Below are 21,269 nucleotides of genomic sequence, written 5' to 3'. Positions count from 1 at the left end.
GACATATTTCCCGACGGGACAGTTTACTGAATGATGTCCACTAACCTGAAACAGACGGAGAGGAGCTCTTTAGCTGAAATGAGTGCCTGCAGTGTCCTGATCTGCAGCAATGCGTGACAGCGACTCATCAGACTGGAAAAATAGTCCTGAAAGCGAGCTGTGAGCCTCTACTCTGAATTATCTGGTGAATTAATTATGAATTAATTATCTGATGAACGTGACACGCTCTTTCTCTCTGTAAATAAAGCAAAGCCACTTCCTCGTCCGACATTAAACAGAGCCCGACAGAGGAGGGAGGGGCGGGGAGGCTCTGCCGTGCAGCGCTTCAAGAGCTGACCTGCGTCTGACCTCAAAGTGCACAAGCTTCAAACTTCAGCGTTGGCTGCGATTTTGTAGCTGGAATCGCGTTCGGTGTGAACGCACCATAACAAGCTAAGCTGGGGTTCTTCTTCCATGAAGCAGCTCTGTTGTCCTCCATTCATATTTTCGGTTACAGGCTGAGCCATTTCTACCTTCTCTCTGTCAACGCTCTCTGGTTTCATTTGAAAAAGGCAATCATCAGATACTGAACTGTCCAAGATTAACCTTCAGGGTGGATATAGCTCGCTCACACCGAGGACCTACCCACATCATCATTTACCCAGATTGCTTTGCATGTAAATAAAATGGCTCCAACCGTGTTAAAATATATTTTTATAAACGTACAAAACTAAACATCCTACAGTATTTTTACAGCCTTTATTTTACAGTTAAAATATATATTTATCAAATAAAATCTAATGTTACAACTAATGGGGGATCTCTTTAAACAAAAGGATAAGAAAGTCAACTGTAATTTTTCCTTAAGGTGATTTTTTTGAATGAAACAGTAAATCTTCTGAAGGATATACTGTATCTGCATCGTCCTTTCTGATGCCGAACACTGAGATTGTGTTTTTATTAAAAAAATCTCAGCAAGATGTAAACGCCATGTGGGCCTCACCGCTCTCATCTCATTCCTTCTGTCACGCTGACGCCGCCCACGCACATGCACAAACAYGCCACATTTGAGCGTACGGCGGCCAGCTAATGAGCACGACTCAACCGTGATTGATCATCTGAATAATTAAACACGGGTGGTACCTGAAGGCACCATATGCTCCGCTCCGACGCGGACGTTTGACCGCAGTAGATTTTGATGACAGCATGCAGCTGACTGTTTCCTCGCCTCAGATGAAATCACCAGGGTGAGATAAAGGCCCTGAGATGACGTTATAATGAATCTTAGATTTGACGTGTAAATAAAGGGATCATGTGAGAGATCCATGTAGCCTCAGCTGGCGCGACGTGAGGTTTTCTCATATGAGGTGAGCCCCCTGACTCGGGAGCAGCTGCAGAAACGGACCCTGGATTGGTCCAGCTGATTGATTGGGCGTAAACAGTTCATCGCAGCTGATGTGACAAGGACACCCTCGGGGAAAAGGTAAAAACCCAAGGAAATCCTTCTTTTCCTACAATTCTGTAAATGGAAACCCTCCAATAAAAGCGCTGACCAGATAACACGCTAACCAGTAAAGATAAGCACAAAAGAAAATGAACACCTCAAAGAAAAAACAGTCTCTTTTCAGAGCGATAGCATTCTTTTGAAAATCACTATTTTCTCTTTTTCCCTGTCTGCTTTTTAAAAACGTCTCATGTCTTTGTAGACTTAATACCTCATTTTGTGATAAGACCTACACAGCTTCAGAACTGAAGGCAGCAGTTTTTGAAGAGCTGGACTTTGTGATTTATCATCACAGAACAATAAACTAACTTGTGCATATAATAAAAAAAAACATCCGAAACACACCGAAAGAAAAAAAGGCCCTTTACCTTCACCCAGCGTCTGCTTCAATAGGTCATGCTTTGCCTGCAGTTTGATGATGAGGTTACTGCCATTCAGGTACTCCTTGAATTTCTAAATGGAGAGGCAAAGACAAGAAGGAGTTTTAATATTCAAGGACATACGAGTCCAGTTAAACACAAACTGAGCATGAAAGTGTTTTTACACCTCACCTTTATTCCTGGTGGGTTATGATGTAAATGTTTGCCTCATCAATCATAGTAATCACAAAAATGGCTCTAAATCAGTCAAATTTAGGGATATTGAGCTATAGTTTTAAGGGCAGTAAGTGCAGGGTCTTAACCAACACATATTTTGAGGTTGATGGAAGTAGCGGCTCTTGAGCATAAATATTAGTGGGACATGGGATATTCATTTCCTGAAGTCATATCTGCACGAATGTTTAAATTTGCAGCACTTTGTCAGTGAAAAATAGACATTTTATATTTATTCAGTTATTTGTGCACAAGTTGTGGTCTTTTTTTCTCTCTCCCCACAGGTTGTGTTGGATTTCTGATTTAATTTTGAGTAATAATACTGCAAAAAGACTCCAGATTAACAGAGTTAAATGAGGGGAAGACGTCCTGTGAAATAATTCTAAATATAATGGCTCAAACTCACAGACAATAATTTCATGAACGCAGTAATTCATGTACGTCGCACCAGATTATGCTAAAAACGATCCTTCCTTCTTGGCAAAAAAAAAAAAGTTCAGTTTATCATTTATTCTGTCTTCCTCAGTTTTCTGTATTCTATTTTTGTCTACTCTGTCTTTTGATTTGGATAAGGGTGGGCACCGCCTGGTTGACGTACCGAGAAGTAAAACGTTTCTGTCTCTTGTTGGTTGGCCCTCCTCTTGGCAACATTGAGCTTGTTCATGTATGACTCCGAAGCCACAGACTTGATAGATTCCGTAGACCGGCTGTGCTGAAAGGCGTCCGACACGTCAAAGTCCTCCACTGTCAGCATGTCCTGTAGGGTTTGCATGGTGGCATCCAGGGTCTTTCTCACCTGTCAAAAGAGGCAAGTGAAGGTGACGAATGATCATGCTTTTTTCTGTTTTATCCAAATTTCTGGTGAGCCAGATTGAGTTCTTTAGAAAGCAGTCTTATCTTTGAACAATAAACCAAAATGTAATCATGATGTAAGTAAAGAGCAACACTTACAGACTACAAGAAAACAGAATTTCTGGCAAAGACAGAACATATTTTTGATGTTACTGATGAAGGGTTTTTTGGATTAATAAATGTCATCCCCTGTAATGGCATGGCTGCTCCATAATTCAGAACACAATACAGAGACAGAGGCAGAGCCATTACCTCCTCTATTCACATCTTTGTGCCGTCTATTTATAACAAAGCCTCGCCTTCCTGACAAAACAGACAATTTTCTATAAAACAGCGCTGTGACAGTCTGCACTCACAGCATTCTCAGCTCCTGCAGAGGGCAACTGCAACGTGAGCAGATGGTGATGTGTCCTTTCACTTTGGTATTTTGTCCTTTTAAAGTGTGAGGGCTTTTTTAAAAAGTGGGAGCAGACATAAATCATGAATTCTAACCTCCTCGTTCTCTATCTTTAGGGTTGCTAAACGAGACTGCAGTTGGTGGTAGCGCATCAGGAGCTCAGTCTGGACCGGCTGCTGAGCGCTGACCTGGCACACCTGAGGAGAAAGAAGAAATAAAGATCAATCTTTGATGTAAAAAGTCACAATAAAAACAGCTTTTCTGCAGCGAGAGAAAGCTTTACAGCAGCCGAAGGGTTCAGATGCTCTTACCTCGTCTCCCATGTGTGGCAGGTATTCAAAGCGCATGGGAGGGCAGAACACCTGGTTATGCATATCCATGATCTTGTGCTTGTCACTGCGAGAGTCCAGGTTGTCCACTGCATTCTCAATGATATCCAGTCCCTCGTGGCGCGACGTCTCCAGGTTGTACTCTGCAGACAAGTAGGTCCTAAAGGTGCGAGCCAAGCTGGCATGGTAGCCCAGGTCACAGCACTTCAGAGAGAGGGAAAAAAAGATATATAACCAGAATAAAAAACACACTTTACATTAGATATTTACGTTAGACAGAAAAATGGGAATTGGTGAAACACATTGTACCGTATACGTAATGGATGAGCGCTTCATTGTGAATGTGTAGCATTTTACATTGTTTTAATGCATAATGACAAATAAACTTGAACTGCAGGAATTCTCTGACAAAATGCTTGCAAAGCTCTGACCTCTCTGACAGCTTTGTTTGATTCAAACTTTCTTTCTAATAACAATAATTAATAGCAATCAGAAATATTTAATTTAATGGTACAATTATTTTTTATTTTACCGTTATTTAACCAGGCAAAAAACCCATTGAGATCTTAGATCTCGTATTCAAGGGCGGCCTGGGCCTGAAGTCAACCTATTGTACATGTTTTTGTGCTGTGGGGGAAAACCGGAGTACCTGGAGAAACCCCACGCAAGCACGAGGAGAACATGCAAACTCCACACGGAAAGACCCCAGATCTGAACTGGGGATCGAACCCAGAGCCATCTTGCTGTGAGGCAGTAATGCTAACCACTATGCTGCCGTGCTGCTTTAATAAATTTTTTATTAAAAAAATTAAACTTTTATAAAAGAAACATAAAAAAGAGTTAATATGTCCAAAATGACGCCGGGCCCTTCCACATCTAAAACAAGGTTAGGAAATGATTCACAGTTTATTTTGCTTAGCTCATTCACATTTTCATCATTTACACAATTCCAAATATAAAAGTGCATCAACATTTTTTACCATCTCACAATTTCATAATTTTAAATATAATGCAGAACTTCTCACAAAAATTCTTGTTTTACTGTTAGATCTGTATCATTCATTAATTTCAACGTAACTCCATACAGCACGCAAAATCACAGCTTGATCATTGTAAGTACTAAACTACAAAATCTTTATGTTTGTGCCCAGCTTGCAAATTACAGGTTTCACAAAGGCAGCTGATCATAAGTGGCCGCTGGTACGATAAAGTAGCACCTTAATGTTACTGAGCAATAAAGTCTGCAGCAGACATTCTTCCACAGGAAACTACGTTTCCTTTTAGTAGCTTTTTTACACGTCATGTGCTTCCTCTGACTTTATTTTAAACACTACAGATTATAAAAACAACATTTAGCTTCCTATGTAAAAATCTCCACCAGGCGTTCTACTGCCAGCGCAGATTAGTCGCTTAAAGCTGCAGAGAATTCAAAGATTGTGGGGAAAAAATCAAACTCTGAATGTGCAGGTCAAGCTCACAAACACTGTTAGCCACATGGTGGTGTGGCTAATTCATCACTGCAACAAGGTGAAAGTTAAACAACTGAGGTTTTGATGATTTTCACTTAAATTTAATCAGGATCAGTTCAATAAAGAATAATAAAAATGTACAAGTAGATAACTTTTTTTTTTTTTAGTCTGGTACATTATTCAGAGCACCTGAACACATCTATGGGTCTCTGTAATTGACTAAATGCCTGATTATGTTGTGTTAAATGTTAGTGGGGAAAATGAGGTGGAGCTCATAAAATTACAGGATTTGACACAGTACGACACGAGGGATAATTACAGAGTCTTATCACTCCGAGCTGTATGAAGCAACCTAATTAAGTAGAGGACAGTACTGAGGAAGTTTAGAGGGAGCTGGGGGCAGCCGACAGCGCCGTAAATCACTAAGTAAACCCTCTTTAAAACTCTTAAACACCACAGAAGACGGCTCTCTTCTCTGTGCACATGCCTCATTGGCCTCTTAGTCAAAATCTGACTCACCCAAGTCTGAAGGGGGAAAATTAGCCTCGTTTTCAACAAGTAAACAAAGCAGGAACACATTGATGTGTCTGCATTAGTACCTTGTAGTGCCGGATGATTGAGGCTTAAATCCAAGCCCTGTTGGCGTCTCATTTTCATGTTTTCATCTTTCTCATTACAGCTGCGCTTTGATTACATTTGAATTCTTACATATTTATTACATTTCATGTGTTTCCTGTGTCAACTCTACAGGGCAAAATGAACAAATTAACAAAACATTGTTCTTATATGTATTTTTCCTGTATTGTACTAGATTATTTCTACAGTCATAYTTTTCAAACACGGTGACATTTCTGACTGTGTGTACAAGCTTTTATCAGATGAAATTTTAACAAATTTAAATGTTTTCTGAAATACAGACTGGCTTAGAAACAAATCAACAAAGCCTTCTTCAAACAGAGTGCACTGTTTGGTGCTGGTAACAAGTGTTTTTTGATTGTATGGGTATAGGTCATTTCTGTTTCATTAATCCCATCCCAAATTCATCTTTTGTGTGTATTTGTAACCTCCAATAAAAAAAATCATACATTTTTCACAACAAGTTGGGATCAAGGTAAGATTGATTTCATTCTACTGAAGGGGTCTGCAACCTGTGGCTCTGGGGCCACATGCAGCTCTCCGGCCCCTCTGCAAAAAAGGAGCCAAAGAGATTTGAGATTCAATTTTTGATTTTTTTTTTATAATCACAAAAGAAAAGGCTAGCTTTAGAAGTTTTTATGTCAATTTGGTTTCATATCTATGATCAATAATATAACAAGTAAAACATGTTGATTAGATCAGTGGTTCCCAACCCTGGTCCTCAAGGACCCCTATCCTTCACGTTTTACTTGTTTCCCTGCTGTTCAGCAGGTCTTCAGAAGATTGTTAATCACTCTTCATTCAAACCAGGTGTGTCAAATCAAGGAAACAATAAAACATGCGAGAACGGAGTCCTTGAGGACCAGGGTTTAGAACCATTGCTTTAAAGCATTTTATCTGATTTATTATTTATAAATAAATGGCAAAGAATCAATGGCTTTCAGAGAAAACCTTAAAAAAACATAAAACTAAGTCAATATTATATATTAAAATGTCTCATCAAGCTCAAAGAAGCTCTTGATGTGTTTGTCAACATTTAAATCAGAGGTTCCCAACCCAGATGTTTCCCTGATTTGACACACCTGGTTTGAATGAATGAGTGATTAATAATCTTCTGAAGGTTCTGAAGACCTGCTGAATCGCATGTTTTCGTTTTCCTGCTCTGCAGCAGGTCTTCAAGTTCTACAGAAGCATGTTCATCACTCATTCAGTCAAATCAGGAGCTCATATCACAAAAGTCAGATTTATAAATCCATGATATCAGCTGTAAGCTGAGCTTGAACAAGCCTTCAACTTGTAAACAGCTGTAATCTGTTGGGAGGTACATAGCAGGCACAAAGGAGGTGAAGGGGACTTGGCATAATGGCATGTCAGGCTCTGAGACTATTTTAAAGGCAAAGTTGAGGTTAGGTCTTTTTTTAAAGGGGTAATATCATGTAAAATCAACTTTTCTGAGTTTTATATCATGTTATAATGTTATCCTCTCATCAAAATCATGCCCTGAGTCTTACTTTGACTTATTCATGCATGTTTGAGAAATCCTGCAGTGTTTTTAGGCAGCCAGGCAGGGAAGCAAAAACGACAGGTTGGGACTAGAACCGCCTTTTGGGACCATCTCCTCCTCTGGGCTGTGTCTCCAAGCTGAGCTTCCTCATCACAGAGCACACCTCCCCACGCCCACCCGCCCGTGACTCCTGCAGGCTCTCAGCAGCAACAAAGCAAACAACTGGTTACACTAAAAGTGAAACTGAAACTGTTTGCTGAGCTCCCAATACTACTTCTCAGCGCAGCCCTTTTCAAATTCAAAATACCTTTGAGGAAATGTATTTTCAGATGCCAAGTAAACTACACTGAGCTTCCGTATCACAGTGCACACCCCCCCCTCCCCACGTGTTGAAATGGGCGGGACAGTAGCAGAAGGAGGTTCTTAAACAGACAGAGGCAAATTTCAAGGTGTTTAGAAATGATGAGAAGAAGAGTTTATTTTCTATTTAAACACAAGAAACAGCATTTTAATAACAACTAAAGGTGACATAGATACTTACCGGTAATTAAGGTATAGAACTTAAATATATGCCTGAGAAACGCATAATATTGCCCCTTTTAACCTCTGTTCTAGTGGAAGATTAACTCTTTTCTGATTTGTGTAACCACAAGAGTCAGTTCCTTTTTCTGCTTAATACTGGTGTTTATTGTGGTGGAAAAAGGCAGCAAAAGGATCACARTTGAAATGTCTGCAGGATTTAAAAGACATGGACCATTAGGTGTCTAAACACAGGATCTGTCTGACAAGAAAAAGAGGTGGAGAAAATCAGAAAGTGTATTCTTTATGTACATCTAGAGCCTTTGTAGCATGACTACACTCCAAATATACCCATACAAGTTTAGCCACAGTCTGTATGTAAGTGTGGCTGATGTATTTTTGYGTGCACAAACACGAGGACAATTTAGACACTTGAATGTTATCAGAAATATGTTTGCTGTCGGCAGAAATACAAATTCTGCAGCTTCAACTCCAGCAGCACAGAGCACTAAAGAAAATAATTCCCCATTAAAGAGACTCATATATTCTGACAAAACAAAGTGAACAGTAGTCAATATTAAACAACACATGAGAAAAACACTAGATCAAAAAAATAGTCTTATTTGTTCTCACAACTTCCTACTTTCTTTTATGTAGCAGAAAATAAAACTCCAGCACATCAAAGCTCAAACCTACATTTCAAACGATGTCATGGAAAACATTTAATCTTGGCAGAAATTGCTAAAAATAAAGATTAGAAGAGAGGAAATCCTTTGTCTGTATGCATAATGATGATAAAGTAAACTGGAAGCATAAAATGACAACATTTCCTTTTTGGATTCACTGAGACTGTAGAGGGATGCTACACTATGGAAAACTTGGATTGAAAAAACAAATAATGCACCCAAGTCTTCTTCCTGAAGACAGAGTTGCATGTGCAAAAACATATATTAAACTGGAGATGGGTTTTAAATTGAGTCTATTTAAGGAGCTGTAGTGCAGACAGTTGACTTTATCTTTGAATTATATTAAGATTAAATATGAAATAAAATTAAAGGAGATGCAGTATTTAGACTATATTTACAGTAAGCACACTTGTAGATTTGAACCACCACCCCTCTCATTCAGATTACAAATTCATTCCAATTAAACTGAATTAGATCAGAATATTCCAGTTGGAGCTTTGACATGGTGCATTTTTATTCTGATTGGCCATTTATTCTGATTACTTAAGTCCATGTAAATGTGGCTAGTGATRGCTAGAGGTAGGCAGCTGCAACAAAGAGCTGTATGTCCGTGCAGAAACTCCTAAAACCAACGTCTATAAACATAACTGAATGAGGAAAAGAAGCACAAAGAGGCAGAGCACGACTCATCTTGTCAACACTGWTTAAATCTTTTGAAATCATCAGGAATAAAATGTGCTTGTGTGGAAAATACAAAGCAATAACACTTAATTTTTAATAAAAAGCATGTCAGTGTTGAAATTTATTACGCAGCAATTAATGCTGCAAAGATGGTGGCAACTAGGTTTACCGACACCGGTGGAGCAGCTCGAAAAACAAACAGCGAACAGGCTGAGAGGGAATGAGAGCAGATGGTGAGGAAAGTGACAGAGCTGCGGAGTTAAATCAACATCAGAGGTCCCAGCTGAGAGACACAAACAAACACATGCTCCTCGCTCAGACTTACATCGATCATATCAGACACGTCATGGATGTAATACTTCGCCACCACTGCATTTGTTGCTGCCAGGTTCAGCAAATAGTCATTCCGCGCCTTGGTGCATTTCAGCTTATTTTCCGAATACTTGGCTTGCCTCTGTGGAGAAACAGAAGAGACAAAAGCAGATGAAGGAGAAAAAAAACTCACATCAGTGCAGTAAAATGGAGCAGCAGTGGGGGAGTTTTTAGAGTCATGAAACAGGTACAGGTGGAAATAGTTGGAAAGTTTGAAGAGACAGACTCTAGAGATGGAAACTTTTGACTTTGATGTGGTAATAGACACAGTCAGGCTTACATTTAGTTAAAAATCTTCAATTTTAGCACAAAACTTTCACGAACGATGGATTGAAGGGAGTATGTTGACATTTTGTGAATGTTCTCTAATGCTTGTTCCCCCTGAGTTTAATATGTCTGAACAGTAGGGTTGGGCGGTACTGCTTATCTTTAGATAATACAGTATATGGTATTATCAGGGCAGGGCAGAAAGAGGCAGAGCGTGGCGTGAAAGGTCTGCGGCGTGTTGAATTACTTTCTCACGCTCTCGCCATCTTTCCATCGMCGCTGAACTTCATCCAACTTTTGCGTCTTTTTATTTTCTCCTTCTTGTAGATTTTTTGGCTTTTGTCATATAACTTTGGGCCTCGGTCAGAAAGGAGGTCAGGGGATTTAGGTTTTTTTGGCTTGAGGGAAGGATGAGTCTGATGGCAGATTGAGCTGTTTCTTCCATGAGACTACTGTTTTCTTCTGCCTGCCGATGCAACACACATCAAATAGGATGGTCGTGTTAAAGCTAAAAGTTAGTGTATAATTTGAAGTCTCTACTTTTGTCACAAACCAAAACAGTGTCTCAGAAGGTGTATCTTTCCGGCTAGAGCGATTTATAGTTCATGTGACTAGGCTCCAGTGGGTTAATGTACCATCATCATTTTCAAATACTGACGCCACATTTCAGTACAGATGTACAGCACAATACCATCATACCAGCCAAGCCTACTGAACATGTTTAGAAGCTTGTCCAAAGGCAACATTTTCATTTTGCACCTCTAAAGCTTAATGATAAACAGTTTTTTTGTTTAATACATGCAAAAATTTTAAGTGGGTAGATTTTCTTCCATTTGCATATACTGTAGCCAAGCTGTATGTCACTGATAACACTCGTGAAAAAAGGATGTATTATAAGTATAACTAACATTGTTATGTTGTGTACTTACAGTGCAAAAACCTGAACTCCCTACATTGAATTAAAGGAGACAATGATAAGGTAGTACAAAAGTAGCCTCATCTACTTCAGAATCAGCTCAGTCTCATCACAGATTGGCTTTATATATTTCTAATTTTAAAACGCTGCAGTGCAAAAGAACCAATTTACACCAACTTCCTGGCAAAATAATGAGCAATAAGACAGCAAGAAAAAAAAGCCAAACCTCTATTGCAATGCTGTATTATAAATAGTGCAGCTACATTTGCAGGTGGAGCCGCTGAAGTTAGCRGCCTGTGAAGGAAGAAAGCAGCCTTTTGATTTTCTGCAGCAACTGTAAGAGGTAATAAGGGGTTTTCTTCATTTGCATGAAGAAATTCTGGAGCAAGCTCAGAATATAAAAACGCATGGTGGTGTCTGAAGTGGAGAATGCTCCAGAGACTAAGAGCCTGACATGGTTGGCAGAGAAAAGCAGAAATCTGCATAAGATGGAGAGGGTTTATTGCTCTGAGTGCATCTGGCTGCAGACCTCAGTGTCCTCCTGAGACTGTCTGACATTTTATTGCTCTCTGTCTATGAGTTTCTCCTTTTCCGCACTTTCCGAGCAAACCCGTACCTTGTTGACATTTAGCTTTGTCGAAAAGCTCATCAAAGGCATTTCCAAACCTAACTCTGGAGCTGAATTCTAGGGAAACAAAAACACTTCTGTCTTACACCCACTTACCTTCTCTTTCATCTTCTCAATTTTTCGGACAGAGCTGCGTCTCGGTTGGCGGTCTTCATGCCGGAGCAGGTTGACGTTGAGATCTCCGGATCGGCTGAACTGCTTTTCCTCCTGCTTTTCAGCATCTTTCAGTTTGCTCTCAGCACTGATGCTCTCAGTGTGGTACATGTGGTATGTTTTCATCACCTAGGGGATAAAACAAAAGATGGACTTTTTAGACACATCCCCTCTTTCTTCATCCAAATACATTGAACATGCACCTTTTTAACATGAAGTTTCTGCCGCAATAAGCATCTATTTAGTTAATGTTTCATTAAAAAAAACATAAAAATCTTGTAATACAGTACTGATATTGTTCATTTTAACTGATAATTTTCATTCTTTCCAAGTCATATCCTTCATATTTTGAATAAAATGTACTGTAAATGTGAAGACAAATTATGTAAACGAGGCAAACAAAACAACCCAATTTCATTAAATGGATCCACGATAACGCCATAACGCTAAAGCTAACAGGCTAAGCTGAGGTTCTTCTTCCATGAAGCAGCTCTGTTGTCCTCCATCTATATTTTCAGTTACAGGCTGAGTCATTTCTACCTTCTCCTCTCTGTCAACGCTCTCTGGTTTCATTTAAAAGAGYCRATCRTCAGATATTGTCCAAGATTAACCTTCAGGGTGGATTTAGCTCACTCACACCAAGGACCTATCCACGTCATCATTTACCCAGAATGCTTTGTGTGTAAATAAAATGGCTCACTCCGTGTAATATATTTTTTAACTTTTAGTTTAAAAATGATCAAAACTGAACATTCTACAGTATTTTTACAGTCTTTATTTTACAGTTAAAATATATGTTTATTAAATAAAGTCTAATGTTACAACTAATCAGGGATCCCTTTAAAAACCCTTCTGACTCTTTTAAGAGTCAGTGTTTTTGTTGTTGACAAAAGAATAATCGTACATGAGGCTGAGGAGCAGACATCAGACACGAGGTGGAAGATCGGAGAGATGAGATGAAAGTTTATTGATCCGCAGCAGGAAATGAACACACGTGGAAAACAAAATTCAGCAGCGTCGTGTTGATAAAAGCAGCACCGAGAAGGGACTGACTCCACGGACCTTTCCCTCTTTTTCTCATTTCAGAGTTGGCGTTAATGCCGAGCCAGAGAGATAAAATGATCTCCATCCTCAATATTCTATCTCCCCTTTGAAAACAACAACACGTTACAGCCCACTGCAACATTGTTCTACCAGCTATAGTAGAACGTTACACAGAGCTGTTATCATCAMATGGTTGAACTATTATTTTAGCGATTTCTGGTCACTTTCAATACTAACCAAGGTCTATTTGTTGTGATCTACACCAATATTTTTATTTGTGGGTTTTCACAAGGGTTTATGTATTTTCTAAGTTTTGCAAGAATAAAGATAGTTGAGCAAAAAATAATGTTCCCGGATTTTTTTTAAGAGATTCATATTACARCTGGACTTTAGCACGTTCACCARWAACMAGTCAAAAATGTCAAAATTAGATGAAGCAATAAATGAAGAGAAAAGTCATCAACTTTGACTTTGGGTTAATCCTGTGAGCTTTGGATATCCCTGTTTGTTTTGTCATGTTGAGGAAGGTGCTACTGTATGTGGTTTCTGATCCTGCAAACAAAGATTTTTCATGGAAACGTTCAAAGTTGTCACATTCAATATAATTATATAATAAATATTTAGCCTATTCTGTTGTCTGCTGATGTAAAAGTTCTGTGACATTATTTTTTTTCTGATAAATCCAAGTTTATTTCTGGAAAGATAGCACTGATAAAATATCGTAAAAAGTGAATTCACGGTGCTGAAGTGAACAGTTTTTGAGATATATGATCACAAATGTAAACAAAGAACATCTTTCAGACAACTCTTTTCTGATTCTGTTGCTTTTGTTTGTAACATACAACCCCCCAATTTCAATGAAGTTGGGACAGAATAAAATGATTTGCTACTCCTTTTCAACCTACATTCAATTGAATACACTACAAAGACAAGATATTTAATGTTCAAACAAGTAATCTTTACCGGGTTTTAGTAAATATTCAATCATATCTGTCCCATTTCTTTGGAATTGGAGTTGTAGAAAAGGAATTCCCTGCTACTAAAATTAAGAGTTAAGGGGCCACTTTGATGGGGTCAGCACTAAAACAGTACTGAGCCTATACAACCCCAGCAGAATGGATAAAGYCATAAAGGTGCATTATAGAAAACAGACTCCAAGTGTCTGAGAAAAGCCCCTGTTTACCACAGCAACTATGTTCAGGTTTTAAAGGCATTAACACATTCAGTACATGCACTTGCGTTTAACACATGCTGCTGATAACAGTCTGCTGCCACGTCCAAACCTACAGATGGCTCCATCAGGGAAGGTTGCCAGCGCTGCCCTTTGGTATTTTGACTCTAATCRTCCTGCGCAGAAGAATAAGTCATATAAGGCAGCTCTGCCATCTCTTCTGTCTCACCTCCGGGGGCAGGAGACTGCTGAAGTTGCTTGGAGTTTGGCCAACATTTTGGACACTAAGCTCCTCTCAGTTAGAGCTGAAGTGAGAGCATCACTGCAGCAGCAGAACTGTGTGTTTTAATCCCYAACATACGGTCAGATCTGTGGGGTCTCCTACAGGAATCCAGGCTATTTATAATGTAGTTTTTAAGCCTGCAATGTTTTCTTTTGTTATCTGATGAAGTTATAATAACAATCTTAATTTTTTATTTATGTTCTGACATATAAATCCTTGAACTGTCTGAAGATGATATTTCCCGGACTCCACGCTTGTTTCAACATTTTTCCTTTAGCCTTAAATCTTAAACWGATTAAAAAATGAAAAAGGCTTCCAACATTGAGGTATAGCCCAGAAACTGTCCAACATGTTCATTTTTATCGCTTACAAGTACTTAACTCTCTTGCTGCTCTTTATCACCACCAATCATCAGCCCRGTTGAATTAAAAGGCAAAAAATAATAATGTATGAAACAAATCAAATAATCCCCCGTCATACACTGAGTGCGAAAAGCAATTAATTTGAACACCATCTTTGGACACTTTTACAAGGAACAGTTCTCTGTAATCYCCCAAACGCCAATAAATGAAACAATCTGTGGAAATGAGATACAAAGCAAATGTTAAAAAGTTGAGCTTTTCATAACAAACAAGAAGAAAGAGAAAAAAAGAGAATGAAATCGGTGATACAAAAAGCAAAAGAAAGACCACTTAAAGTGTAAGAATGGCAATGGGAGGAAAAATAGCTTTTTTGGATGAGATGAGGTTTGAGAGATCAATCTRCAGGAGCTGTAGTCTATTACTCACAGTGTAGAGTTCATTTGTCACCTTCACCAGCTCCTCGTGCATCTGGATCCCAATCTCTTTGCTCTGAAAAAAAAAAAAAACAGCAAGAAAGAAAGAAAAGGGTTGAATATAACAGTGATATTTGTCAGCAGTGACCTGACTGAACAAACTCATTAACTTGTGCCAACTGAGTTTGGCGAGACAGAAAGAAAGAAACACTGAATCAACAGCCACCAAAACATCGATTGTTGATGCACCAACACAGGAATACTGTAGTTTTTTTTTTTACAACAATAGACTAGGGCTGCACAATATTAGGAAAACCTGCAATGTGCCATAACGGTCCTTAATATTGCGATGGTGATRTGACTTGTGATAAATAAACAAATATGTAAGTATGTAGTGTTGATGTCTTTTTGCTCTGGGTTCAGAGCAAAAAAAAAAAGAAAAACATTTCCATTCTAACATGAATTTTAAAAAAATATTAAGAGATCTATCTAACTGGCCAAATACATGAAGGGCTCCTTTTGATTGGTGAAATACTCYAAGCTTCCGTCTGAGTGACAAAACCCATAAATGCAAACTTTTGAGCCAACCACTTATTGCACTTTATGCATTTTTATGTCTATTGCACAGGCTGTTATCRCGATGATGAAGTTTTGATATACTGTGTCCTGCAGCCCTACAATAGACACGTACTSTATCCATCATGATTACAAAGCTAGCAGAACATTGGAAATGTGTTAGATGTTACATGATGGCAGTTTCATTTTCTTTAAAAAGAGACCATGCATTCAAAATATTAGTCTTATGAAATAAAAAATACAATGTGTCAGATTTAACCACTGGCTATTTTCCATCTATTATCCTTGGCAGAAAACACAAAGTCCATACAAAATACTAGAAAACATCAAYGTGATTAAAAATAAAAGCAGTTGGAACCAGTTACTCTCTAAATCCAGTCACACTTACCAAAGCTCATCACAGACTTTACCACCTCATCTGCACAACTACTTTAAAACATTCATATAATAAGGMCAGTTAAAAATCAGGACAGCAGTGGTTGTTTAAGAAGTTCAACTTGGGGAAAAAACAGAAAACAGAAAAGTCTTCATAGCTTATTTTGTCCTCTGCCCTCTTTCCAACTGCCTTCATTCCCTCTAACCTCACCCACACATCCTCTCTTGGTCTTTGTGACCTCTGCTCCTTGCAGCCTCAGTCTTTTATATGACGGTGTCGTCTACATACGGTGGTCACACAACAGAAAAAGGTCATYGATGTACAAGCTGAATAACTGTGGTCCCAAAACTAATCCTTTATCCCTGTGACGTCCACACCACCGATCCAAATACACTGACACTAACAAGTTAGTCTCTTTTACATATTTTACTTTCACATTTAGGAGTATCTCCACAAGTTAGGAGTGTTAAAGGCCCTATAACATTTTAGACAACTTATGCCAACTTAGGAAAAGTTTGTCATGACTATTTTACTGGTAACAGCTATGCATTTGATCTAATTGTTAGCATTACAGTATATATAGGTCCAAAAGAGGCTTCCAGTAGATTTTTTAAAAATTCCATGCTCAGCTTAGACATCTTTAGTATTGGACAAACCTTTCATAAGTTGGCATAAGTTGTTTAAAACGTTATAGTGTGACAGAGCCTTTAGGTTTACCAAGCACTGAAGGCAATGTGTGAAGAGAAAAAAACTGAATACGTGTGTATAAAAGGCTGTATTTGAACATCAAGCTGTGGAAATGCACAAACAAAAACAGGATATGTCAGCTTGATGGCTAACGTGAATCCAAGAGTTTATGATTTAATCTTTAACACACGTACGATGCAAATACATACAGCATTTCCTGTTTATCTGACTGTATTTAAATTTTCTAATAACTGAGTTTGATTCACTAACCTGCTTTAGGGACTCGTGTTTCTTAACACGTCTTTTGTAAAAGCTGAGTCATCTGTGCTGCTCACTCTGGAGGTTCTGTGTTTTGATGACGTCACACATAAACTCGGTAATATTTTCTGTTAGATTTCTGTTTTAATTAACTCGTTTTAAAAATCATTTTATTAAAAAAGTAAAAATAACCAAATGTCTTCAGGAAACTTGCTTGTTGTTGTTGTAGTTGCCACATGAGAGGCATAACCCACAGCACCATTGTGAAACCAAATGTATTGTTTGGTGATGTGAGTACTACAWGCACACCCACCCCGAAACAAACCACATCCACCGACAGTTCTGAGAAATTTAAAGGTAGATGAAAGTTAACCTTCCTGTTCACACCCTGTTAGGCTTCAGTAACTGGGCCTGACCAAACYTGAACCTGCTGAGTCAGAGGTTAACCTATTCATCAAATTAGTGCAGGGATATGAGACATTTTGTCCTCAAACAACAAATATCTGCATGAAAACAACAAAACTCCCCTGGTGTATCAAACATACAGCCTAAACTGACACATGTGGCTAAATATTTAGATTTATTTAGCTCTTGGTTAAAAGATACTAAAAGTAAAATTTGTTAGTCTCGTTCTTCCAATATGATTAATTTGGAACATCTTAAATCTGAAAGTCTTGGATTTATGTGCTCAATGAGTTTTCAGTTAAGTTCACTGCCTGGCAACAAAGGCAAAAAAAGGTGATAAAGTTTTCACCTTTGTCTGCCTGTTAGCAAAACATCTGAAGAACCGCTGAATAGATTTTAGTGAAAGTCTCAGAAAGTAATCATTACCTGCACAGCTACAACTCACTGACTTWGGTGTCAACCTAATTCATGAAGGCCGCCACACAAAAAGGCCTAAAACTCCTAAAAACAGTTTTACAGCTATTCAGCTCAGATTTGATGTGGAAGAAGCTGAGAGTCATTGACATCACAAATGTCAGGTGTGTACACAATGTGCAACATCTTTGCTTAAAGCTTTGGCATTACTTGTCAAGATTCGTTAGGCTGTTGGAAAAATATCTTGTGAAGCGTTGGATGCATTTTAACGAAAATCTCAGGAAATAATCACTGGATGTGCATCTACAACTGATGAACTTTAGGAGTCAATCCAATTAAAAATAATTACCACAGCTAATCATCATTAGCAAACACAAAAACATATCTAACTCAGTCCTAAAATGATCTTAGCATTAACTCTGGCATAAAAGGTGGCAGGTGATGTACATTTGTTTAAGGAATGCTAAGCCTTTAATTTATAAGTTGTTCAGTTTTCATATGAGAGCATAAAAAACACAGAGATGGTTCAAGGTTCTCTTCCTGCCCTCAGGCCTTATTTTGCCCAAGTTAGGATGTCGTGAGCATTCATAAAGCAACAACCTTGACTTAATATGATCTTTTTTTAACTTGTGGTATGAAACACATCAGGGAAATACAGAAGTCTTTGTAATATAAAGATGGTTTGTTGCTTTTTTGCAGTGTTTTTATCAGAAATGGAGGCACTGTGTCTTGCTCACACAAGCGTTAGACTGAATRCACTAAATAGGATTCATCCTCCGAGGGCTCCAGCAGCTGGTGAGCAGCATCTGTATGCATGAGTGGCTCTGAGGTGAGACAGACTGCAGCATGCACTGCAGAGGCTTATAGGGGGAGCAGGGGGGTTCACCCAAACTGATGCAACACACCACAAGAGCTGGATGTCTTATTGTTACAGCCCTAAAGAGTAATATATGAGATTTTACATTTAAAAAATGTCTACCCGGTGAGACATTTTGGATTAAACAGCAGAATTTAATGACCTATATACAGTTACACTTCCCACACATAACATAATTATTTGATTTAATTTTCCATCTTGCTGTTTTAAAYGCTATGATTAACCTCTCAGCTGCAAAATAAATCTTTAAAAAGTAGAGAAAATATCATCCCCATATTTGGTCTTTAAGTCCACTACATTTTGAATGATCACACACTGAACAAACCATTCAAAAAATAAATCATTTCATAAGCTATAAGATGTATGATTGATTTTTATAACTTTTGCGCAGCAGTTTTCTTAACCGTTTTCTCTTCTCTTATCTTATTCAATTCATTTTAAAGCACTATTCTAAATAAAGTATCTGTTGCCTTCTGCTTGTCTGTCAGCTGAATCGAAAGCAGAATCATTCATTCATGCTTTCAAATCTTTTAAAAAAAGTCACCTCGGGGTAGAAAGTACCTGGAGTATTTTCACCATTTTTAGTTCTGGGAAAAGTCTCCACTGTGGAAACCTGTAAAGTCTCTGAGCGGAGCCTCACCTACAGGAAAGCCTGCAAGGTGAAAACAGGGTTCTGGTGTTTGAATTAGACCTCAGTTATCCCTGCTATGTGCTGACAWGCAGCCAGATGTTGCTCAGGGGAAGCAGAATCCAGGGCCAAGTGGGGTCTCAGCTTTAGTTTCCCCCCAAACCATGTTTAATGCTCTGTAGACCGTGAAGCAGTCAGGTAGTTTACCAACTTCAGACCACCAAACCATCAGTTTTTATTCTAAGGTCGAGCTGAATTAATCAAAAAGACCAAGTTGGACATGACAGCAATGTTGAACGTCATCTTTAAAGCAAAAGTATTTCTGACATAATGTGACAATATGGATACTGATGTCAACACAAATCCACTGAGATACGATCTAAACTCACAGAGAGCAAAATGAACAGTTAGAAATTTGCCTCCATTTTATAGAAACTTTTAAATTCTACTTAACCACAATATTATGTTTACATGCTTAGAAACTGTTTGAGACTTTTGATATTGGGTTTTGTGGAAAGTTAGGAAGTATTAAAGGCACAGTGTGTAGGATTTGTTGTTTTCAGCGACACCTACTGGTTGAGTGGTTGAATCATCCTCCCTGGTCCCCACCCCGGCTTCCAAACACAAAGGAGTTGCTACGGTGTCTCTCAGGTGTCAACCACGATGTCTACCAGCAGCTTCAGGGCTAGTGATGTTTCAAGTGGTAAGATTATGAGCTTTAATAAGTAAAATTATCCCAGCTACAATGACAGACAACAAATATTACATTTAYAGTATTACAACTAAAACCGTTTTTGACGCCGCCACCGCAGTTTGTCCTTCATGAGCCTTCATAGACAACATGATGGTGCAAGATGACGGCTGCCTCTGTGGTGACCCGCGACCATGGAGATATAAACAGCTTTTTAKAAGGTAAAAATAATAAAACAAGGTCTTTGTCTGCAATGATTAGACATGTTTTTTATTATTGTCATTAGTGATTATCTGAATTTTGGCTAAAAAAATTAACAAAATCCTACACACTGTGCCTTTAATAGCTTACCTGTTGCAGAAAGCTCTTTGAACAGTTTGGAGAAATACATTTTAATTCTGACTGGACCGRTGAGATAAAAGCTAGTGGGTCCAGGACTAAACTGAATTGTTGCCTTATTAAAACAACTTCAGTGTTAAACAAATAAGAATAAAATAAAATAGCAATTCATGCAAACTCTTTTCCACCGCCATCAATTTTGAATTCGAGTTAGGGTTACGCCGCCCTTGAAAAAAGAATCTGTGATTTCAGTGGGATTTGCCTGGTTAGATAAAATAAAACAAAATAAAATAAAATAAAATAAATAACTGCAGAGCATGTTTAAAGTTCCGTCACTCTGCACTTTCTTGACAAAGCTGTGTTATTTACTCACAAAAATGCCTCTTACATATCCACACACTCCTATTTATTAAAGCATCAAGCAGAACAAATTATTTTAAACTCCAGCCTCTTGAGGATAAAATGTGGGTCAAGAGTGCTGCTCCACCCTTGTGCAGATTCCTTTAAAGATGTCTTAAAATACAAACAGCTGATGTGAAAACGAAACTCTTCGTCTGAAAACTGCAACTGCACTTTTAAAAAAAAAACCTGGCAAAGATGGTTCACAATCACAGGGATAAAAATAAAAAAAACTTACTCAGCCCCTAAAAGCATTTAAAACTCACAGATGTTTGGTTTTGTCTCAGTTTCACTGACCTTCTTGAACAGACGGATGACATCCTCGCTGATCTGAGCCAAGCGAACGATAACGTTGTTGGTGTAGATGTCGCAGAGGGTGGCGTGGTCCCGACTCTCACGCCTGGTCTGGTTCAGCAGCAGATACCAGCAGTTTACTGAGGACAACAGGTGCTGGTCTTTCCTGAAATAAAAACAGGAACACAAAACTGTCATCAAGGCAGATACTGCTAYAAAAATACTTAAAATGTTTGAACTTATTTAGAGGGAGGTAACATGCAAAATTGTCTTTTTTGAGCTTATATCATAAAAACATACTCAGAGTGTTGCTTTGACTCAATAATGCATGTTTAGGTCATCCTTGAATTGAATTAGCCTTTTAGAGCTGCCTGCAATAAAAAATGATTTGTTGACTTAACCAAGTTATGTCAACYGGTTCCACYAAAYCAATCTGAATTATAAAGCAGTTTACTAAACTTGGTAAGTAAAKTCAACATTTCATTTCTTAGGTCGTATTCACACCTGAGAGTCCAGTGGACTCGGTTCGACCGGGRACCAAAATTGCAAGATTTGTTTACATGTTCA

General features: G+C 38.5%; 1 protein-coding gene across 1 annotated transcript in view; it reads right to left on the bottom strand.

The window, feature by feature from the left end:
• The window catches only part of srgap3 (SLIT-ROBO Rho GTPase activating protein 3), a gene marked incomplete at its 3' end in the record, with an annotated part of 58,036 nt that overhangs the window by 7,909 nt on the left and 28,858 nt on the right, over positions 1 to 21,269 (bottom strand). Inside the window, 8 exon segments of the mRNA XM_014009040.1 lie at positions 1,852 to 1,936; positions 2,675 to 2,872; positions 3,421 to 3,522; positions 3,637 to 3,858; positions 9,475 to 9,603; positions 11,429 to 11,614; positions 14,772 to 14,834; positions 20,706 to 20,868. Coding sequence (XP_013864494.1) covers positions 1,852 to 1,936; positions 2,675 to 2,872; positions 3,421 to 3,522; positions 3,637 to 3,858; positions 9,475 to 9,603; positions 11,429 to 11,614; positions 14,772 to 14,834; positions 20,706 to 20,868 — 1,148 coding nt within the window.

The sequence above is a fragment of the Austrofundulus limnaeus genome, unplaced genomic scaffold (genome assembly GCF_001266775.1).
Source record: "Austrofundulus limnaeus strain Quisiro unplaced genomic scaffold, Austrofundulus_limnaeus-1.0 Scaffold55, whole genome shotgun sequence".
Lineage (NCBI taxonomy): Eukaryota > Metazoa > Chordata > Actinopteri > Cyprinodontiformes > Rivulidae > Austrofundulus > Austrofundulus limnaeus.
This window is presented reverse-complemented; position numbering and strand designations above follow the sequence as displayed.